The sequence below is a fragment of the Pongo pygmaeus genome, chromosome 8 (assembly GCF_028885625.2).
Source record: "Pongo pygmaeus isolate AG05252 chromosome 8, NHGRI_mPonPyg2-v2.0_pri, whole genome shotgun sequence".
Classification (NCBI taxonomy): domain Eukaryota; kingdom Metazoa; phylum Chordata; class Mammalia; order Primates; family Hominidae; genus Pongo; species Pongo pygmaeus.
The window spans coordinates 17,814,836-17,838,591 of NC_072381.2; the positions used below are offsets into that span (position 1 = coordinate 17,814,836).

Sequence of the window (23,756 nt, forward strand, 5' to 3'; positions counted from 1 at the left end):
CCACCTCCCAGGTTCAAGTGATTCTCCTGCCTCAGCCTCCTGAGTAGCTGGGATTACAGGTACATGCCACTGTGCCTGGCTAAGTTTTTGTGTTTTTAGTAGAGACGAGGTTTCACCGTGTTGGCCAGGCTGATCTCGAACTCCTGATCTCAGGTGATCCGCCTGCCTCGGCCTCCCAAAGTGCTGGGATTATAGGCGTGAGTCACCACGCCCAACCTCATGTAGTGTAATTCTTTTCAGGTTCATTTATGTTGTAGCTTGTATTAGTACTTATTTTATTTTGGTAAAATATATTTAACATAAAGTTTATTATTTAAATCATTTTTATGTGTATAATTCAGTGGCATTTAGTACATTCACAGTATTATGCAACCAACACCACTATCCATTTTCAGAACTTTTTCATCATCCCAAGTAGAAACTCTACACCTTTGAAATAATGGCTCTCCATTTCCCCTTCTAGCCACTAGTTACTTTTTTCTATGTTCTATCTTTATGAATTTGTCTATTCTAGATACCTCATGGAAGTGGAAACATAGAATTTTTTGTGCTTTTGTGTCAGGCTTATTTCACTTAGCATAATGTTTTCAAGGTCCATATAGGTTGTATGTAGCATGTGTCAGAATTTCCTTAAGGCTGAATACTATTCCATTGTGTATCGCATTTTGTTTATCCATTCTTTTGTTGATGGACATTTGGCTGTTGTGAATACTATTAATACTACTCTGAACATGGGTGTACGGATATTGGTTAGAGTCCCAGCTGGATTATATGTGGTTATGCTTAATTTTTTGAGGAACTACCACACTTTTCACAGTAGCTACACCATTTTACATTCCCACCGGCAATGTACAAGGATTCTAATTTCACTACATCCCCTCCAATACTTGGTATCTTTCCTTTCTTAAAAAAATAGCCAGCCTAGTGAGTGTGAAGTGGCATCTCAAAGTGGTTTTGATTTGCATCTCCCTAATGACTAGTGATGTTGAGCATTTTTTATGTGCTTATTGGCCATTTGTGTATCTTACTTGGAGAAATGTCTATTCAAGTCCTTTGCCCATTTTTGAATTGGGTTGTTGTTTGTTGTTGAGATGTAGGAGTTCTTTATATATTCTGGCTGTTAATCCCTTGTCATATATATGATTTGGAAATATTTTCTCCCATTCTGTGGGTTGACGTTTCTTTATTGATGGTATCCCTTAATGCACAAAAACTTTTAATTTTGATGTTTAATTTGTGTTTTGTTGTTTTTTTTTTTAATGAAGAGTTGATGTTAATTTTTAAACATTTGGTAGAATTCACCAGTGAAGCTTTCTGTTTCTGAGATTTTCTTTGTGGGAGGTTTTCTTAATCAGTAATTTAGTCTTTTTACTTTTTACATAGGTCTATTCAGATTTTCTATTTCTTCTTAAGTCAGTTTCTTTTATTTTTTCTTTTTTTCTTTCAACACCTAAGCATATCATAGAGTTAGTTTCAGTGGTTTCCTGTCTTTGTAGGAATTTGTCCATTTTAACTAGGTTATCCAATTTGTTGGCATAAAGTTGTTCATAGTGTCTTTTAAAATCCTTTTTATTTCAGTGAGGTTGAGAGTAATGCTCCCTCTTTGTTTTCTGATTCTAATAAATTGAGTCGCCTTTCTTTCTTGGCCAGTCTAACCAAAGGTTTCTCAGTTTTGTTGATCCTTTAAAAAAAAAACTTGTTTTCATTGACTTTTCTCGATTGTGTTTCTGTTGTCTGTTTCATTTATTGCCTCTCTTTATTGTTTCCCTCGTTCTGCTTTGCTTGCTTTGGGTTTACTTGCTCTTTTTCCTCGTTTCTTAAGGTATAATCTTAGGTTATTGATTTGAGATCTTTTTCCCCAATTCTTTAGATTGTAGCAAAATAAACATAGCATAAAATTTACCATCTTAATATTAAATACCTGCATAATGTTGTGAACTATAGTCCCCATCTACCTCCAGAACTCTTTAAAACTGAAACTGTATACCCATTAAACAATTAAACAATAACTCCCCATTCCCTGCTCTCCAGGTCCCCTGGCAACCACCATTCTACTTTCTGTCTATGATTTTGACTACTCTTTTTTTTTTTTTTCTTTTTTTGGAGATATGGTCTCACTCTGTCACCCAGGCTGGAATGCAGTGGCGCAATCATGGCTCACTGCAGCAAGTGATCCTTCCACCTCAGCCTCTCGAATAGCCGGGACTACAAGTGTGTGCCACCATGCTCGGCTAATTTTAAAAATTTCTTGTAGAGACAGCGTCCCACTATATTGCCCAGGCTGGTCTCACACTCCTTGGCTGGAGCAATTCTTCCACCTTCATCTCCGAAAGTGCTGGAATTATAGGTGCAAGCCACTGTGCCCAGCCTTGATTTTGACTACTCTTAGAACCTCATCTAAGGGGCATCATACAGCATTTGTCCTGTTGTGACCAGTTTATTTCACTTAGCGTAATGGCTTTAAAGTTCATCCCTGTTATAGCATATGTCAGAATTTCCTTTTTATAAAGGCTGGATAGTATTCCATGTATGTATGTACCACATTTTGCTTATCCATTTTTGTGTCTGTGGACACTTGGGTTGCTTCCGCCTTTTAGCTATTGTGAATAATGCTGCTATGAACACGGGTATACCTCTATCTCCTCCAGACCCTGCCTGCTTTCAGTCCTTTGGGGTATATACCTGGAAGTGGAATTGCTGGAGCATATGGTAATTCTATTTTTAATTATTTGAGGAACCAGTATACTGTTTTACACAGCACCTGTAGCGTTTTACATTCCCACCAACAGTGCACAAGTATTTCAGTTTCTCCACATCTTTGTCAACACTTACCATTTTTTCTGTTTTTCTTTATAGTAGCCATCCTGATGGATGTGAGGTGGTATTGAGATCGTCTTTTTTTTTTTCTTTAAATGTAGGTGCTTATAGGTATAAATTACCTTCTCACCGTTTTACTACACCCTTAAGTTTTCTTGGGTTATGTTTTCCTTTTCATTAATCTCAAAGTATTTTCTAATTTCCCCTGTGATTTTTTTCTTTGACCCATTGGCTATTTAGGAGGGTGTTGATTTTCACATATTTGAATTTTCTATATTTCTTTGTTCTTTCAGATTTTATTCTACTGTCTTTGGAGAACATGCTTTCTGTGATTTTTATCTTTTTAAATCTGTAGAGACTTGTTTTATGGCTTAACATTGTTTATCGTGTGTAATATCCATATGCCCTTGAGAATAATGTATTGTATTATTTCTAGTTGAAATAATTTATAGATGTTGATAATGTGTTATTAGAGGAAAATATATGTCATTTTAATCTGATGATTTAATATTTGGAGGCTATCCTTTTGACTTATATAAAGACCTCCCTGTTTATGTTATCTGAATTTATTGGGAGACATATCTGTGGCCAGAACATAGCATGTTTAAGTGACAGGTATGAATCTTGTTAGTGTCTATTACTGCCTGGTAACTGGCATCATGGGCAAGGAACTGAACTTCAGTAAATGGAGGACTTGGTTTGCTGTGAATGTTTTGAACACTGAATGAGTCATTTGCTTATTATATAATTTTTGAGAGCCTAAGCACGTGATGTTTCATAGGTTATATGAATGGTTACTCTGCTTTACTATTATCATTAATTACCATAAAGCATCCCCATGAAATGCATGTTTGCTACATTCTTGGCCTGTCATTTAAATAGGTCTGTTTTTACTGACCTGTGATTTATCTACAACAAAAAGCATCCCTTGTATGTGTATGGTTTGATAGTTTGATGAGTTTTGACAAATATATACACCTATATAAGTATCACCCCAACCAAGATAGCATTTAATCACTCTCAAAAGTTCCTTCCACTTTATGCAATTACTAATATGCATTGTCACTATAGATTAAATTTCCTTTTCTAGAATTTCATAAAATGAAATGGTATTGTCAGTACTCCTGTGTCTAGCACTAAATGTGTTTCTAAGATGAATTCAAATTTTTGTGTGTATCAATATTCCTGTTTTTTGGGGAAGAGGTATTACATTGTGTTAATATATTACAATTTATCCATTCATCTGTTGATGGGCATTTGGATTGTATCCAGGTTTTGACTCTGAACAGAGCCTCTGTGAACATTCTTATAAAGAGTACTGGATAGTATGCTTTCATTTTCATGTCCTTAAGGGAAATTATGGTTCTGTGATTTCATTTGATGTAAGCCTTAGATATTTGTTATTTGATTTCCAAATATTTGAGTATTTTTATGCTATCATTTTGTTATCAATTTGTAGTTTAATTTTGTTATGGTCAAAGAATGTACTTTGTATGACTTTAGTCCTTTTAAATTTATCAGTGTTTGTTTTATAGGGCAATGTAGTCCATTTTGTTGAATTTTCCATGCACATGAAAAAAGATGGGTATAATGCCATGGGTGGGTGGATTGTTGTGTAATGCCAGTCAGGTCAAGTTGCATGATAGTGTCATTCAGGTATTCCATATCAGTACTTGTGTTATCAAGTCATTGAGGGGGCATGTTGAAGTTTCCAGTAGGTCTGTCTGTTTTTCCTTTCAGCTCTATCGATGTTTCCTTTATATATTTTGAAGTTCTATATTTGTGTTCATGCATATTTAGAATTATGTTTTCTTGGGGGACTTAACCATTTTATTATTATGTACTGTCTCTCTTTATCCCTGTTAGTATTCCTTGTTATGAAAACTGCTAATGGTAGTGAATAGATACAAGTGTAGTTGGATTACAATCTTAATCTGCCATTTTTCTAGATGATTGGTTATGTTTCCTCTGTTTTCTCTTTCTGTCTTTTGTGTATCAATCAAATAGTTTTTATGGGTTTTTTTTTTTTGATTTAAAACTTTTTTTTGAGACAGGGTCTCACTCTATCTCTCAAGATAGAGTACGGTGGTGCCATCACAGCTCACTGCATCCTCGATCTCTGGGGCTCAAGTGAACCTCCCACCTCAGGCCATTCACTGTGCTCCTAGGAGCTGGGACCATTTCTGGCTAATTTTTGTATTATTTTTTGTAGAGATGGGGTTTCACAGTGTTGCCCAGGCTGGTCTCGAACTTCTGGGCTCAAGCCATCTGCCCGCCTCGGCCTCCCAAAATGCTGGAATTATAGGTGTCAGCCACTGCACCCAAGCTATTTTATTTTCATTTCTCTCTTAAAAATATTTGTAGTGGTGGCTCTCTGTTAAATTTTTTCATTTTTTTTTCTCTCTGTACTTCAGTTTGGATACTTTCAGCATATTTTCAAATTTACTGATCTTTCATTCTTACCTGATTAATTCCATCCACTTTTTAATTTTACATATTTTTTTGTCTCTAGACTTTTATCTGGGCCCTTTTTAATATATCATTTCTTCATCATTATGTGGATGATTTCCAGCATGCTTATAATAGCTTATATAAAGTTCTTGACTGCTAATTTCATCATCTTTGTTATTTCTGCATTCTCAGTTGACTGAATTTTCTGCTAGTTGTGTATGGTAGTTTTCTTCTTCATATCATCTCTTCATATCATTTTATTGAATGCTTAGTATTTTGAATTTTACATTGTTGAGCATCAGGTGTTGTATTCCTGTTAAGGAGTATTGGACTTTATTTTTTCAGAAGTTGTTACATTTGTCTGTGGCTTATGTTGTTAGGCGGTATGTAGGTATGGTTGAGCTGCATTGCTAGGGTCTAAACTCCCCTGTATATCCACTGAATGCTCTGGATTTTCAATAGATGCTTCACTGTGGCCTTATCTCTGACAACTGTGTGAGCTTTGGATCTCTTTAGCATATCACCCTCAGTCACTTTTTGACCAGTTTCATGGAGTTTTTCACCTGTGCATACGTGGGTTTTTCAGAAAGTCTTCACTGATACTTGGAAAGTGCCTCTAGGCAGAAAGTTGAGGCAAACTTCTGGCTTATCTAATTCATTTTCCTTCTTGGGGATTATCATTCAGTACTGCCTGTGGCCTCATGTCTTTAAAAAGTTAACCTCAGTGTGTATTTTAAATCTATTTTTCCAGTTTTCTAATTGTTTACAGTGGGAGTGTAAATCTGGTCTGTTTTCCACCCTGGTTGGAAGTGGAAGTCATGGCCTACCATTTTATTTTCAAAGGTTTTTTTTTTTTCCTACCCAGAATTAGCCTGAAATGCCTCATCTACGATTACTAATAAGAGAGCCTGTTAATTTTGTTTGAAAAATTTAAAGGAACTAGTTTACAGTTTTTCAACCATGTTATTAATAAAAATTAAATTTCCCTACTTTATCATAGTCTCCCTTTTTATTGTAGTCTTTTGTCTATAACAGTTACGGGGCAGGGGGAAGCTAGATGTATTATTAAGTAATTTTTACTTTTCTCATTGTTTTAGACCTAAGGATTGTCTTCGGTCTATTATGAGAAGAGTGAACCACAAAGATCCTCACGTTGCTATGCAAGCTTTGACTGTGAGTGGTTTCATTTTAACCTGTACCACAAAATTATCTGCCACAATTGAGCCCCTTTAACTTCTGATTTTGTGCTTTTAGCTTCTAGGAGCATGTGTATCAAACTGTGGCAAAATTTTTCATTTAGAAGTATGTTCAAGAGATTTTGCTAGTGAAGTAAGCAACGTATTAAATAAGGTAAGGAGCATTATTTCCAGAAATTAATTAAGGCAGTCTTCTTTCTTCACATATTTTGTTGTTTAAATCTTCACAAAGGACTATTCTGTGCTTTTTAAGAAATCCTTTCTAGGCTGTGTCTATCCAGTATATAAATAAATATTATGTTTTGTTGAAGAGACTGCGGATTCATGTAACTTTGAGTTAGTTTTTTCAAGCTATATTAGAGTATTTTTAACCTGTTCTTTTCCATCATACTTTCATCTGATAAGAAAACAGGTATTTCTATATCTAATTAAATAATATCAGTCTATTTTAGGTACTGTTTTTGTAGGTACAAGCTGTTTTCCTAATGGAAAACCTTTCAGAAATACTGCAAAAAGTCTATGGCACCGCTGAGTTTTTATCTTTATCAATAAGGCTACTTCCTGGCCATCAGAGAATTTTAATACTATACTGCTGTTGTTACTGGCTGAACCCACAGCTGGAGTTGCCTCAAAAGTGGTGGCGGGGGAGTTCCCACAAGGGACTGCCCCAAACTGTTCCAGATAGGGCCAGATGAGAGTCCAAAAAAAGAGGCACTAAATGCCAGCCTGATCAGTCTAAAGCATTTATTAGGGGAACTTACACAGGAGGGCTGCAGTTTATAGGAGGGTTTAAGGAATTTGGCTCAGGGTTGGGGCTGGTTTCTATGTGTTTAGCAACATATTTGATGTTTTAGTGTTTTGGGCCACAACCTGAGCAACTTTGTCAGTGCCTGAGAATGTTCAAGGCCCCAGTTTGGGTCCAAACCTATGGTGGAAAACATGCAACTGTCTGGGTCACAGAGCGGGACAAGGCACTCTGTTTTTCTATTGGGACACAGAAAGAAAGCAGGGAGAACTGGGGACCCTACAACTGCCCACTCAACTGTAGAATTCCAGTCACACAGTTCAAGAAATTTTTAAATTTTCAATTAGTAATATGTGAGTTGCCCCAGTAAAAATTTGTGCATTCTAAAGGTAATTATTTTTGGCTTTTTTAGGGGGAGTATTATAAATCAAGAAAAAGTTTTTGTATGTTAAAAGGGAAAATGCCTCATGTTTTTGGGAAAAATGAGTAGTTCCAGGTTACAGTAGAAAAAAAGCAGTATAGAAATATAGTAAGAATGTAAAATTCTGTACTTTTCGAACATCGTGGTTAAATGATAATTCTTTCCCTTTCCTGCTTTATGCAGTTAATATTTATTTTCTACTAATTAATAAACATTGTCTTTTAATGTCCTGAATGTCCATCGAGATTACAACTGTTTATGAAGAGATTCTAATACCATGTTTTTTGTAATGTAGGTGAAAAATCTGGTATACTTACCACTTGCACATAATACTGCAAACAGCCATTTCCAAAAACGACTACCTATAGGCAAGAGGACTTCTCTTTATTTTCTGAGTGTTTTACAATGAACATATTGGTTTTGTATTTAATAACATCCTGTCTTTTTTTTTTTTTTTGAGACAGTGTTTCTCTTTGTCACCCAGGCTGGAGTACAGTGGCGTGATCTCAGCTGACTGCAACTTCCGCCTCCCGGGTTCAAGTGGTTCTCCTGCCTCAGCCTCCTGAGTAGCTGGGATTACAGGCATGCGCCACCACGCCTGGCTGGTTTTTGTAGTGTTAGAGATGGGGTTTCACCATGTTGGTCAGGCCGGTCTCAAACTCCAGACCTCGTGATTGCCCACCTCGGCCTTCCAAAGTGCTGGGATTATAGGCATGAGCCACTGCGCCCAGCCAACATCCTGCCCTTTTAAAAAATTTCCTTTTATTAAACAAATTAAGTGCATGTATAGTCTCAATAAAGCATTTACAAATCCATTATATGCTCCTTGACCAAAATACAGATTACATGTGCACTTTGGAAGAATTCTTTTTCTTCTAATAGAGTAATCTAAAAGTCTAACCTTCTCCATTTTTAAAAGCTTTAGCTAATTATTTAGCAAGCATTGATTTGAAATACATTCATGACATTTCATAGAGGAATTATTTCTTCTCTGGTATCTGTGAAGGTTTCTATATATTTATTACATCAAATAGTAAGACTTCAAATTACTGCTGCTATGAAGATACATCAGTATTTTAATGAACTGGACAGGTTTTTTTCCTTAATAAGCAATGAGTAAAATAATTTATTTTGAAAACTCACTACATTTATCTCTTTCTTTAATACAGGAGAATAGTACCCTGCACACCTGCCTTAGACTAACTTGAATCTTTGTTATACATCAGCCATAAAGAGTGATGTTATTTTGGGCTGGGCACAGTGGCTTATGCCTGTAATCGCAGCACTTTGGGAGGCTGAGGCGGGCAAATCACTTGGGGTCAGGAGTTCAAGACCAGCCTGGCCAGCATGGTGAAACCCCGCATCTACTAAAAGTACAAAAATTAGCTGGGCATGGTGGTGCGCACCTGTAATCCTACTCGGGAGGTTGACACAAGAGAATCGCTTGAACCCCATCCTCCACCCCCCTCTGGGAGGCGGAGGTTGCAGTGTGATGAGATCGAGCCACTGCAGTCCGGCCTCTGCCACAGGGTGAGACTCCGTCTCAAAAAACAAACCAAAAAAAAAAAAAAAGAAAAGAAAAAAAGAGTTATGTTATTTTGAAGAAATTAAATTTTCAAGATGATTAACATGCAATGTACCTCAAACTAGGCCCCAGATAATTAAGCATCATGGAACAATGCATAGTCATGAACATTAAGAAGTCAGGAATTTGGAATAAAGGAACTGTATCATTTATTCTCTCCTTCCAACTTTTTTATTGCCTTGCAAAAAGCAAACAGACACTTTTCCTTGTCTTACTGATGTACAAACCTTGCTTCGTTGCAAAATATTCTGAAAAGTCCTTTCAGATCTCCAAAATGTTATTACCTATTTAATGCTTTAATTTGAAATGAGATATATACGATGGGTTTTTTCATAGTGTGAACATTAGTTTTATTTTGAATAACTATATTTTGTTATTTGTCTATAGCTATGTATAACTTGTGATAAAAAAATCACTTCATAATTTTACTATTTAAAATGTCTGTATTAAATCATTGGCTAGGAAATTGGTGCTCTTTAATTTCTTTTTCTATTTTACAGGGTCATCCTAAAGTATGTGAAAAATTAAAGGCTCTTATGGTTGAATGGACAGATGAATTTAAGAATGATCCACAGCTTAGTCTAATATCAGCAATGATTAAGAACCTTAAGGAACAAGGAGTTACGTTCCCAGCTATTGGCTCTCAGGTATTTTGGGAATGAAGTTGTGTGTGTGCTACAGTTTGTTTCTCTTAAATAGCTATATTTATTTGAATTTTTTTCTTCATTCCCAGGTAATTTTTACTACTTCAGAGAAATTTTCATTATTAATGCTAATTGTATTAGTAACTAGTTGTATTGCTAGTTAGTAATACTACTTTTCTGGCATTCAGAGGTGCCAGAAAAGTATTATAATGGAATATTAATGTGCTCTAACCTCTCTACTTCTTTATCAATGAATCGATTTAACATTTTGCAGTTTTTGAAATTTTTTAGTATAGTTTTTGTTTGTTTTTGAGACAGAGTCTTACTCTGTCACCCTGGATAGAGTGCAGTGGTGTGATCTCGGCTCACTGCAACCTCTTCCTCCTGGGTTCAGGTGATTCTTCTGCGTCAGCCTTCTGAGTAGCTGGGATTACAGGCACGCACAGCCAGACCCGGAATTTTTTTTTTTTTTTTAATAGAAGTGGGTTTCACCATGTTGGCCAGGCTGGTTTCGAACTCCTGACCTCAGGTGTTCTGCCCACCTTGGCCTCCCAAAGTGCTGGGATTACAGGTGTGAGCCACCGGGCCCGGCCAGTACAGTTTTAATAATATATACAAAATAGCTTTATTAGTTAGGTAACACTATCTTTTTAAATTATCTTAATGCTATAATTTTCTACAAAGAATGACAGCTCAGAAATCAGGATATCCTTGAAAGTTAGGGATGACTTGAGAGATTCTTTTGATGAGGAAATTTATTAATTCCTGTATTAACAATGAGAGGACTCTAGAAGGGGTAAATGGGAAGAGAAGCACCTGAAGCATTTTCTCCTTAGTAAGAGCCGACCAGTACATAAGTCTTCCTTTCCCCAGTGGATATGGCTAAATAGCTAAACTTTCTTCTCCTGTCCGCCCTTTTGCCAAAAAAATTCAGTCTCTAATTTATGTCATGTAGAAAAAAAATCAAGAAATGTCTTTTTTATTCCTATTTCTATTTTGGGCAACCTTCCTTTAGGATGCCCAACTAATCAAGAGGCTTAAAATATGTGCTGATTTACTACACTGTCTTTCCCCAGTTTATTGACTGGGACAGACCGTAATGAGCGATGTGAAGCCATGAACAGAAATCTGTGAATGTGGAGGGCTTATGTTTTGACCACTTCAGGGAGTCGTGTAGCTTATCTACATTCATCCAGACCTACAATGTGCTTTCTCCCCAAGGCATTTCCAGTTTATCTGAGCACTCTTGAGATGTGAAGACTCACAAATGTATCTGGGAGAGGAAGGAAGCAAAGGACATTTTTCTTCTTAAAAAAATTTTGGTTTATGATTGGCTTTACAATGATAAATTATGTCTTTGAAAATTCATTCATTCATAACTGATAGCTGGTTTTTACTACTCAGTATAGTTTCTAGAATCTGTATAATTAAGGAAAAATCTTAAGCAGAATAATCCAAGACATTATACATTCCTTGACAACAGAAACAATGTTTATTTATTAAAGAGTAGACTCACTGCAGAGAACCCACCTAGAATAGGTAGAGAAAATGCAAGCCCGCTAAATATCTAGAGTCTTTGGTTCTTGTTAACTCAAAACGTGGTTTGACCAGCATCACTGGTATGACCTGGAAGCTTTTTAGAAATGCAGCATGGTTGAACCCACTCCAGACCTATGGGTTCATTATCTCCATTTTAACAAGATCTTCAGAGGATTTATATGCACGTTGAGGTCTGAGAAGCACTGCTGCTCTAGAGGACAGTCTTCAGTGCAAGTGAAAACTGCATTTCAGTCCCCAAAGGGACTTACTCTTGTAAGAAAAGGAAGAATTAATGATTATGCCATATGTACCCTTGTTTGGTTAATCTAGAATCTTAGCCATGGAAACAGTTTTAGGGAGCCTCTAATCTAATCCGCTCATTTTTACAGATGAGAAAACTGAGACTCAGAATGGTAAAGTGACTTGCCCAGGGACACAGCTCATAGTTGACAGCTGGAACTAGAACACAGGCATGCTGATTCTCAGTCCAGTGTTCTTTTCACTGCCCAAGTCTACCTTCTTTGATAGAGAGGTTAGTGAATATGTGTCTGTCCAGACCAGGCTTCCAGTGGAGTGAACACTGGCAAGAGCATTATGTCTTGATTGGTAGAGAATCTAGCTTATTCTCTTGTTCAAGAGATTCAGGACATAGAAGAGCAATAAAAGATAGGACTTAATTTTCATCCTTTGATCTAGATATTATAAAGTATGTAACAGCTAATCTTGTCATAGTGGCTATATTTCACCTACAAGAAATATATATGAAGTAAAATATGATGAGGTAGAATGATTTTTTTAGTGTTTTATGAAAAGTTTGTTAGAAACCCTGTATGTAAAGAGCTTCACATTAAATGAAAAAAATAAATCATCTAAGTTCAACTGCAGAACTCCTTGTAGATTTTAAAGCCACTTAGTTACTTAAGTTATTACTGTGTTTTCATAAGACTAGATTTTTGTTAGGGCATACTTAACAAAAACCTCTGAAGATATATTTTTCTAAGTATATTTTTTTCATCTGAGTACAGAAGAAAATAATGTAAAAATATTAAGAAAAGTGATAAAGTCACCTGACTCATGCTGATACAGTTCTGTTAGCACTAACTTTTGATGTAAAGATAGAAGTAGGCTAGCAGCACCGCTACCGTAGTTGGCTACTTAATAAGACAAGTGTTATTGTTACATTTAGAACCTGATGATAGAAAGGAACTTTGAATAAAAAGTGCAGTTCAGAAACATACGACTTCACATAGCTTATTTCTGCACTTCTCAACTGGTAGAGATTTCTTCACACACCATAAAAGTTCAAATCTATCTAATTGTGAAGTTTGCCAAATTGTGAACAAAAATTTATATAAACCATAAAAATTATTTCTGACCAGGCATACCTGTAGTTTTCAGAAGTGTCTGATAATTAAAACATTATCTAAAGAAAATTGCAACTAGAGATAGGTCAGAATTGAGAGTGTTTAAAGTTGTATTCTGTGAACACCAAAAAATTTTTTTCTTCTCAGTTCTTCTAAAGATAAATGCCTGGCCAGGCGCGGTGGCTCACGCCTGTAATCCTAGCACTTTGGGAGGCCGAGGCGGGTGGGTTATGAGGTCAGGAGATCGAGACCATCCTGGCTAACACGGTGAAAACTCGTCTCTACTAAAAATACAAAAAATTAGCCAGGCATAGTGGCGGGTGCCTGTAGTCCCAGCTACTCAGGAGGCCGAGGCAGGAGAATGGCGTGAACCCGGGAGGCGGAGCTTGCTGTGAGCCAAGATCTCGCCACTGTACTCCAGCCTGGGCGACAGAGCGAGACTCCATCTCATAAATAAATAAATAAATAAATAAATAAATAAATAAATAAATGCCTGTGCATTTGTATGACAGTACGAAATCCAGTAAGTGAGGAATGTAGAACTGTATTTTATTATAATGTCAAATATTTTTCCTTTCATACCCTCAACAAACATTGATTGATTGCTTGTAATATTTAGGCACATTCTCTCAGGGAACATACAGTCTGGTTGTGGAGACAGAGATGTAATCAGACAATTATAACAGAAGCTGAGATTATTGCCTGTTACAATGTTCCAGTCAGTGTTCTAAGTGCTGTACATGTGGCAGTTTGAATGTTTTTTAGAATTCCATTTTTAAATTGTTTGCCCTGGGAATGACAATATACATTCATAGCCTTTCATGATCCACTTTGAGTTAATATTTGATGTAAAACATAGCGACTTTGCATCTGTGGAGGTCGATTTACGCTGTAGTTGTCATGTGTATTACCTCTGCATACGTTAATAAGCCCTGGAGGTAATGTTACATACTTTTTGTTTTAAACCCTGAATGAGCCCATCTCATCTGATTTTGGAATCACATGTGCCGATTTAATACTTTAAATAGGCTGTGAGGTGCCCATGAGGTGTAGGTGCTATTATTGTACTCATTTTATTGATGAGGAATTTGAGGCACCAAGAGGCGAATTTCCCCAGTGTCATCCAGCTAGAAAGTGGTAGATCTGGGATTTGAACTCATGTCTGTCTGACTCCACAACTTACATTGTTAACCACTAATATCACAGTACCTTGTTTAAAGGTGTTATCATAAGAACAAACAAGAGAATGTGTAATTAACAGGTTTAGGGATGCTTCATTAACAGTGATATTTTGGCTGATTACTGACTGATGTGTTCAAACTCAAAAGGGAAAAAGTGAATGGAGCAAAGGAGCCATAGGGGGAGAACATTGTAAATAGAAGCAAATGAGTGTAAGACCTGTAAAGTACTGGTATAGAGACTGCTCAAGAACTGCTAGCAGTTTCTGGTAACTGGTAGAATGGTTGGAAATGAGGTTGGTAAGATAGGCTAAATTCTGATTTGCCTTGAATGCTATGCAAAAACTGAGAGGCCGCAGAGCCCATAGGCTTAGAAGCTTGTAATTCCAGAAGTGTGAATTGATTTATATGTTTGTTTGTTGTGTATTCCCTTATTTACACAATTTAATAGAGGCAGTGATATACTGTCAGAATTAACTACTTGTAATTTGGTTTGCAAAATACGATTTTTGAGCATTTATATCGTTATATACATATATCTGAGTTCCTGAAGATAACATCCTGATACTTGATCCAAAAGGAAATGATAAATCTAACTATTAATAGATATTACATTTTTTTTAAAACTATTTATGTTTAAAGTAATTATCTCTTTCTGTCTCCCAGCCCCTTTTCTGGTTTTGGAGTTTTTTTAGACACATTGAAATCTTCTCTAGTCTGTCTTCTCTGACTTGTGTACCATATGCTTTTAGTTGAATCTCTTGACACAAACCTGGGAGGGTGTGCCTAGGCTGCCTCCTCTAAGTGTCCAGTTGCTCTCTGTATCCTCCAATTCTGATTCATTTCCTTCTCCGTTTTAAGGTGGAAGCTGCTGCAGTTTGGATTTCTTCTTTTAGAAATCTGTACTAGATTGATGAGAAAGGTTTTGCAAATTCTTAGGGTAGGTAAGAGGAGGAGAATTTGATAACAACCCTCAAATACTGTGTTCCTCTTTTTTGTCAGGCTGCAGAACAAGCAAAAGCAAGCCCAGCTCTTGTAGCCAAGGATCCTGGTACTGTGGCTAACAAAAAAGAAGAAGAAGATTTAGCAAAAGGTGCGTTTTTAAGTCCCTGATAGTGGGAATGACATAAGCCTTTATTTTTTCTCTGAGATATTTAAAGGTAGAATAAGTAGAACTTTATAGCAAAAGCTGAAATCTACTTTGTTGCCCTCCTCAGTATTCTTTCCTTTCCTCTTGAGAGGCAATTACTGTCACGTGTATCCTTTCAGTCTATGTTTTTATGACGGTTTTTTACTATACTGTGTATCCAAAAACAATATCAAGTGCTTTTTTGTGTCTAACAAATTTGTTTTTTGTAGATAGTACACTGGAGGTGCCATTTGCCACTTGCTTTTCTCATGCAACATTATGTTTGAGATCTATGCATGTGATATATCCATTAACTGTTCTATAATATCCAGTGTACTAATGAGTGTACCAGATTTTTCTCTCTTCCTACTGATGGACCTGCGGATTATTTCTGGTTTTTTTTTGTTTTTTTTTTTTGTTTTTTTTTTAACTAAAATTAAGCTGCAGTGAGTATTCTCGTACATATTCTCTGTGCACATATATGTGACTGTCTCTGTTATGTGTGACTAAAAGCAATATTGTTGGATCATGGCATTGGTACATCTTCGGTTTTGTTAAATGGTTGTATGATTTCCTTTTCCATTAGCAGTGTATGCGAGCTATTATTATTAATCTGACAACACTTGGTAGTCTTAAGAGTTTAACTTTCGTGAATCTGGTAGGTTTAAAATGATGTCCTGTTATTTTAACTTTAATTTTTTTGATTGGTAGTGAGACTGAGTTCTTTTTTTGTATATTCACTGGTCATTATGTTTTTCTCTTGGGTAAATTGTCTTTTGTTAAATAAAATAATGATATGTACAAGTCTTTATTTGAAATATTAATTTGTTATCTGTTGTAATTATTGTAGATATCTACTCCTGGTTTTTGACCTTAAATTTGATAATGGTGTATTTTATCAAGTAGAAATTTTAAGTTTTGAGAAGGCCAGAGTTGTTTGCTTTTTTGTTAGGATTTTTACTTTTTAATGGCTTTTAAAAAATATTGTTCCCTACCTCAAGGTCCTAAAAGATAGTTTTCTGTATTGACTTTTAGTAGCTTTAAAGTTTTGTTTTCATGTTGGTTCTTTTATTACTCTAAAACAAGAGTGGAAGAGCAGAAGGGGTTCTGGGTTGAATTGAAAGCAGGATAATCAATGCACTGATAATACATTTCAGAGCCTGAGTGACATATGGTGATGGTCTGCACTTGGGAAGTAGTGGTGGAGATAGAGACACATTTGAGATCAATTTTGGAGGATTTGTTAGGTTGAGTCTTTAGACTGATAAGAATTACCCTTGGAGCAATAAAATCTCGATTCTCCAAGATTGCCTTTAAGGCTTTGATTTAGTAAGTCTGCAGTGAAGCTTGATATTCTTGACTTTCCAGGCAATTTTGATGATTATTTTGAAAAAAAGGTCAAGGAAAATATCTGCAGCTAAAAAAGAAAAGTAGATCTAAGAGTTTGTATTTTTTGTTACCCAGAATAATTTACATTGTATTTGTTCAGTAAAAACAGGAGTCATCATGCTCTTCCAATTTTGTTAATTTATTTTTAAACTTTCAGTTGTGAATGAATGAATAAAACTGACAAAATGATTTTTGTTCAATATATCAGGATATGTTCTAGTTTCTAACTGTACTATTGAAGGAAGAATACCGTTTATCTTGATGTCTTTTTCTATTTCTTCGGATTGTTGGATATAATAACATTTTGGGTCTTTAAAAACTCATTGTTTTCTAGCCATTGAGTTGTCTCTCAAGGAGCAAAGGCAGCAGTCAACCACCCTTTCCACTTTGTATCCAAGCACATCCAATCTCTTAACTAACCACCAACATGAAGGCCGAAAAGTTCGTGCTATATATGACTTCGAAGCTGCTGAAGATAATGAACTTACTTTTAAAGCCGGAGAAATTATTACAGTTCTTGATGACAGGTAATGTTAATATTACATTTAAAATTTGTATGAAAGTATGTATGGCTTCTGTGTTTCATATTATTCCTGTTGATTGCAGTTACCAAATACAATAATAAATATTGACCCAGATGCTGCTCTGTATGACAGTTGGCTGATTTGCTTGTGTTATACTGGGTGGATTCTTATTTTGTTGTTTAATTTTTTTCTTATTTATTACTTAGTTTATAATTTGTTTTGGAGGCCTAGTTTAATCTATTCGTTTTTGGTTCCACCTAATAATATAGATTGTTACATTATTTAAAAGGTTATAGTTTTAGAAAAACACTGAGTATGTATATATACTTAATGGAATTTGTAAGAAATATGTAATCTATTGAGTTTTTTTACACAGAACAGTATATCCATATGGAACAAATTTATTTTATATGGAATTATACATTTATTCAGGAGGTGATACAGTGCATCAGTTTATGTTTTTACTATAGCTTTGTGATGTTTTACTTGAAAATGAATTGTTACTGATGCTTGTTACTGATAATGAAGTATTAAAATTTGCAGGTGTTTTTTAAAAATCAGTTCAAATTGATTTAAAGTTCTTCCTGTAGTGTCTCTCTTACTTATTGCCTTAGTCCATTTGGGCTGCTGTAACAAACTACCATAGACTAACTGTTTTATAAACAACAGGAATTTATTTCTCACAGACAGATTGACTGTGTGTTGAAGGCCCACTTTCTGGTTTGTAGAAGGCTGTCATTTTGCTGTGTCCTCCCATGGCAGCAGGGGCAAATGAGCTCTCTGGGGTCTCTTTTATAAGGTCGCTAATCTTGTTCATGACTTAATCGCTTTCCAAAGTCCCCACCTTCTGATACCATTGCTTTGGGGGTTAGGATTTCAACCTGTGAATTTTGGGAAGACATAAACGTTCAGACATATTTTAAACTTTTTTTTTTTGAGTGGAAGAAAATAAAGTTTGAGCTGGTTAGCTGGAAATTGCACAAAACCTTACATCTGTTCTTTCAAAAGCATGTACTGAGTGCTTGCTAGCTTTCCATATACTAGAGTTTACACCTAGGAGTGTACTCTTTGCGAATGTTTTGCACTGTGAACAGTGTCATCTTTCATATTTGTTCTGTTGGGAGAAAAAAAAAAACCTTGCTGCTGTGTACTAGAAAGAGCAATGATTTAGGAATGGAGACTGAAAGTAAGAGCCTGTCTTTATAGCTCATTACAAAGACTTCTTACTCTGCAGCCTGTGAACCACCTGAAGCTGCCAATTTTTTCGTATTGGTGCCTCTTTTTTTGGGAGAGAGTCCATAACTGCAGAGCATGCATTGGCAGTCAAAAAGATAAACAACTGTGTGTTTAATAGCTTCTTACCTTTTCTGAGGCTGCTTCTTCTTTTGTAATAAAGGAAGATTCATTGGCTTTTTCAGTGGGTTATTGTGAGATTCAAATTTTGTAATAGTGTAAGTTAAATACTACAAAAGATAAAGATTTACAGAAATAAATACACTTGTTATGGTAAAGCATTGTTTTTTGTTTGTCATAGTGATCCTAACTGGTGGAAAGGTGAAACCCATCAAGGCATAGGGTTATTTCCTTCTAATTTTGTGACTGCAGATCTCACTGCTGAACCAGAAATGAGTAAGTATTTTCCAGCCTGCCAATAAATGATGTTTTCTAATCCTTTTCTTAATGGAAGTTGAGTAAACTGAACTTTTTAGAGCAGCGTTGCCCAGGCTGGAGTGCAATGGTGCGAGCTTGGATCATTGCAACCTCCGCCTCCTGGGTTCAGGTGATTCTCCTGCCTCAGCCTCCTGAGTAGCTGGGATTACAGGCGCCTGCCACCACATCCAGCTATTTTTGTGTGTGTATGTATTTTTAGTAGAGACAGGGTTTCACCATGTTGGCCAGGCTGGTCTTGAACTCCTGACCTCAAGTGATCCACCCGCCTCAGTCTCCCAAAGTGGTGGGATTACAGGTGTGAGCCATCGCACCTGGCCTAACTTTTCTTTTTCATATGTATCTATGTAGAGGTCATTGTTAAAAATGCAAATTCATTAAGAAGTTTTACAGAATTTATACATTATATATTTTTCTTACCAGTTGATTACAGTGTGACAAATACAGTATAACCTCAGGGAGGATTTTTCTTGTTCAAAGGTTGGGACCCTTTGTCTAGTGTGTAGTCCCAGACTTGAAAGCGGTGGTCTCCAAGCAACATGTCAGATATTCAGAAGGAGCCATTTTTACTATCATATAAAAGTTTTTTGTTTGATTTACAAACCCTGCTGAGTAGGATAATAAACTAGAAAGCGGGGCCATGGAGAAAAAGTGATACTAGTGGCAGGCTTAACAGTTTCAGGAGACATAGCTATATAGTCGGTCAAAGTAGTGAGAGACAGTTTACTATATTTCTACATAATATTGTGCTTTAATGAATCTTCATAATGATGAGTTTAGTCATCAAGCAAAGTTTAAGTCATAATCTCTCCTCTATTTAGGAAAACAGAAAAATATGTTCAAATCTAGAAAGATTTGTATTTGTAATAAAATGTTTAAAATTTTTAAAGAGCTTATATATATAGGTTGATATGCTACAGTTATTTGGAAAAATATCTCATTATCTTTTTTTAATGCCAGATAGAAGGGATCAAAGAAAATTACAAACCACAAGATGCTTAGGTGTTTTTTAGTTTATAAGAATTTTAAGAAAAAAATCTTTGTCCTGGTCATCTTTTTATTTCCAGCAGCTCCTAATAGTGAATCTTATAATACATACTACATATTTATAGAATAAATGATACAGAAATATATATGTTAACAATAAAGAGATACTTCACTTCTCTTTCAAGAGAAGGCTTGAACAGCAAACCAGAAATTACAGATCTTTAAGAAAATGGTGTGCTTTCATAGTTATTGCCAGGGTATCTGGTGTCATTTTTATAGAGACAGATTGGTGAGACCCAGTCTTTCAATGATGTTTTCTGTGTCTGTTAGAATTCAAAAACATGTCAACCTTGTTTAAATGGAATTGCGTAGTATGCTGACTTTTTAATAACCTGGGCTGGTAATGATGTTTTGTTTGTTTTTGGACTATTTTTTTGTCCTGAATCAGTTCCTGGAGAGGATAGAATTGCTTGGAGTTCTGTTCAAGATAAGGTCAAGGATCTCATGTAGATCCTAGAGCCATTTCATCTTTTTTTTTAGTCACATAGCAATGCCCCTTCAATATGAGTTTTCTAATTTTTTTCATGTTTTCCACTCTGGACGATCTAAAAGAGAAACTGAAGCATCAGAGCCTAGGTAATGGGGTTGTAGTTCTCAAGCGTGGAGAGCAGGTGCTAGCATGATCCCCAGAGCATCATTCTTTTGAGGAAATAGAAGTCTATTTTCACTTAGCCTGTCAAAGAGAAATAGCTGCCCTATTTAGCTTGCTTTTGGTTCGGAGATACAGTAAAATATTGTGAAATCCCTTTGTTATATATTGTATATAAATAATATATTTTTTTACACACACATAGTATTAGTTCCTGTGAGAAAAGGGGCTGCAAACTTGTGCGTCAAGAGCTGTTAGAATATGAAGTCTGCCATGTGTTTTCTTACGGGTAATGGCCAAATGCAGTGCTATCCCAGCTTTCTGCTTGTAATAGCTCAAGATATAAAAAGCAAAATGTCTGCAGCAGATGTTTCTTTTCCTTTATAGGAAAATGAATCAGCTGTAGAATTTTGCTTTTGGTGACTTGAATGGAATGATTATATTTCTTAGGTTGAAAATTAAGCTATTTCTGTGTTATACAGAAGCACACAACACAGAGTACCCAAGTGATTGGACTTCATGTTCTCGGGGTAAAATCACCGGCACAGGCCAGATTTCAGTAGTATGGGCTAGTAGAGCAAGATAGATTGGCATTCAAATCCAGGCTTTGTCATTTATTAGCTTTCTCTTTTACAAAAGTTTTTAATCTTTCCAAACTACCTTATTTATAAAAAGGGCATATCTCATAAGATTGTTTGGGAGATTCATTGGAGGAAATGTAATATTCCATCAAGCATATTCAATAGTTTAATAAACATTATTTCCCTTCCTTAAATTGCCCCCTCCTATCTTCCTTTCCATCATGATTCTTAATATTTTTATGAATTGATTGACCACAGTGATGCAAGGATTAAAAATATAGAAAGGAAGTTTGTTTAGTAGAGTTGTATATGCCTTTCAGTAGTATTTGGAGGTTGTTATATAGCTACTGTTATGTTAAATCGTTTTTAAAGATTGCTTTGGTGAGTAGGAGCAATATGTGCTTCTGGCCAATGAATTGTTGATCCCTCAATGACCACTTTTTAATGTCAAATGATAATATTATATAACTAGAAAATACAGGCTGATTTGTTGGAAAACTGAGATCCCTGCCAAGGCCACTTGCAAAGTTCTCCACTGGCATGGATGTCATTCTCTAAACGCCTAAGTGGCATGCCAAATAATATATAGCTGATTTTCCCATTCATTACATTGGAGTAGTGTGGATTTTCTATCAAACCAGATTTTTTTTTTCTACCAAATGAGATTTTTTCTTGAAGGATTGGTAATTTAAAAACAGGGTTTATTTTAAATTGCAGAATTCACTTAGGCCATTGTAAAACTTTGCTTTTGTCCTCCAGCTTACTAAACTCTGATATGTAGTAGGTGATTAACCTTTTTTCAGAAATACAACTCTTATTATTAGTGAAATCTCTTTTTATGGAAAATGTAAAATGTTTACAAGAGGAAATTAAGAAATCCAATTTCATAAAGTAATGTTCTGTTATTACTGCCAAAATCTGCAACTGAGTTATTTCTTAAATTGTGCCTTTTAGCTTGCTGGGAATATAAGAAAAATCCCCAAATCTTTGTTGGAAGTTAAAGTGCTTTAAAGAAGAATTTTAAATGTATTATAAAAAAAAGATAACTTTTACATATCTTGCAGTTAAAACAGAGAAGAAGACGGTACAATTTAGTGATGATGTTCAGGTAGAGACAATAGAACCAGAGCCGGAACCAGCCTTTATTGATGAAGTAAGTGGTTTCCATGGTGATAGGAGTTGGTACTTTGTATTGAAATTTAAATGGTTTTGCTTTAAGAAAAAATTGATTACTTGAGTTTTTTTGTTGTAAAAATTTTTGTATTTTTTTATAAAAATTCAAGCAATATAGACGATGCAGATTGTTTTTGAAACTTCCTCTCCAGTTCTTTGTTTGCTGTGCCAGAGCCTCATTATTTTAAATTCCTGCTGAATATTCTGTAGAGTGGCCTTACCATGATTTATTTAATCTATTGTTGAATGCCTAGGTTATTTACAGTTTTTACAGTGTTGTAGTGAGATTTTTTTTTGAACATCTGTCTTTGTGTTTCTTTAGGGTAGATATTCAGGAGTGAAACTATTGAGTTGAAGGATTTGTGTGTTTTCCATGTTAATAGATACTGTCAAATTGTTGAGCAAAACAGGTTTTTACACTTCTATTCATATCATGCGAAAACTCCTGTTTAAACTCCTGATATTAAGATTGTTTGCACGTTACTGAGGAAGGGACACTCATTGACCATCTGTTGAAACAAATAAATTACTGTTGTAAAAATAAAATTGTCATTAAATTACTGCTACATAAATCATTGCATAAAAGCAGTGCTAATATATTGAATATCATTGGAGATGATTCATGGTTCCTCCTTGTATTGAACACATTCTGGTATTTGAGGAAAAGCTTATGCTAATTTTATATTAAATGTCTTCATATGTCATTATCACACCTGAAACAATGTATATTTTTAGTAATTATGCTCAAAAATATAATATCAACTTGGTGACACACCGTACTTTTTGGAGCCACATAATGGTACCCAAATTGGTATTATTGGGATTTAAATTTGAGATTTCTTGAATTAAGTTAATCACTCCTATTTAGTTAAGTTTTATAGAAATATCTGCTGTTACTGCATATAAAGAAAAGATTAAAACTGGCTACCTTTTTCATCTTTAAGCGTGTTTATGAAAAAATAAAAAGTATGTTTGTGGTTGTCTTTTTCTACTCAAACTTATTACTGTGTTTTAAAAATAACATTAACGTAACTGTTGACTTAACTTCATAATAATACATTAAATCATGCAACTAGCAAACCATTAAGGATTTTTCAAGTGTCACATTGTATAGATCAGGAGTTGGGAAACTCTCAGGCCAAATTTAGCCTGTTGCCTGTTTATTGGAACACAGATAAATTTGTTTATATATTGTTTGGCTGCTTTTGTGCTGCAGCGGAAGAATTGAGTAGTAGCAACAGAGATCATATGGCCTGCAAAGCCTGAAATATTTACTGGCTGGCCATTACAGAAGTTTGCTTGGCCCTCGGTATAGATAATCTAAAGAGAATCTTTTCAGATCCTCAGTTACCATAGCATTCTTTCCTAAAATTGATCTGCCCGAGAACATTCTCTCCTACCATTTTTCATTTTTACCCCCCTCCTCTCCCTTTTCAATTCTTCTCTTCCACTTCACGGAAGAAAGGCTTACCGCTTGCCTGTAGTGAAGATTACCGTGGTACATCGCCTCAGAGTATAAGAATTACCAGGGATGATTTCATATATTGGTTTTAGTATTAAGAAAGTAATGGCTCTAATGACTAGTAAACACAGCTGAGATGGTTCCATATTTTTTGTTTTTAAAAAATTGGACCAAAATGGATTTTCAGCTAGTAGATCATTAAAAATAATTTTTAATGACAGACCACTGTCATTCCATTCCATCTTTCAGAAGAT

At 35.4% G+C, this 23,756-nt stretch overlaps 1 protein-coding gene across 4 annotated transcripts in view; it reads left to right on the forward strand.

Annotated features, from left to right (window-relative positions):
• The window catches only part of STAM (signal transducing adaptor molecule), a 71,793-nt gene that overhangs the window by 34,213 nt on the left and 13,824 nt on the right, over positions 1 to 23,756 (forward strand). For 3 of the 4 annotated variants that reach the window (XM_054435758.2, XM_063669604.1, XM_054435759.2), the window contains 7 exons: positions 6,366 to 6,441; positions 6,523 to 6,618; positions 9,716 to 9,862; positions 14,943 to 15,033; positions 16,793 to 16,985; positions 18,517 to 18,611; positions 21,932 to 22,020. In XM_054435758.2, the coding sequence (XP_054291733.1) occupies positions 6,366 to 6,441; positions 6,523 to 6,618; positions 9,716 to 9,862; positions 14,943 to 15,033; positions 16,793 to 16,985; positions 18,517 to 18,611; positions 21,932 to 22,020 (787 nt within the window). The remainder of the gene's footprint in view (positions 1 to 6,365; positions 6,442 to 6,522; positions 6,619 to 9,715; positions 9,863 to 14,942; positions 15,034 to 16,792; positions 16,986 to 18,516; positions 18,612 to 21,931; positions 22,021 to 23,756) is intronic. The other variant, XM_054435761.2, reaches the window with a different exon arrangement.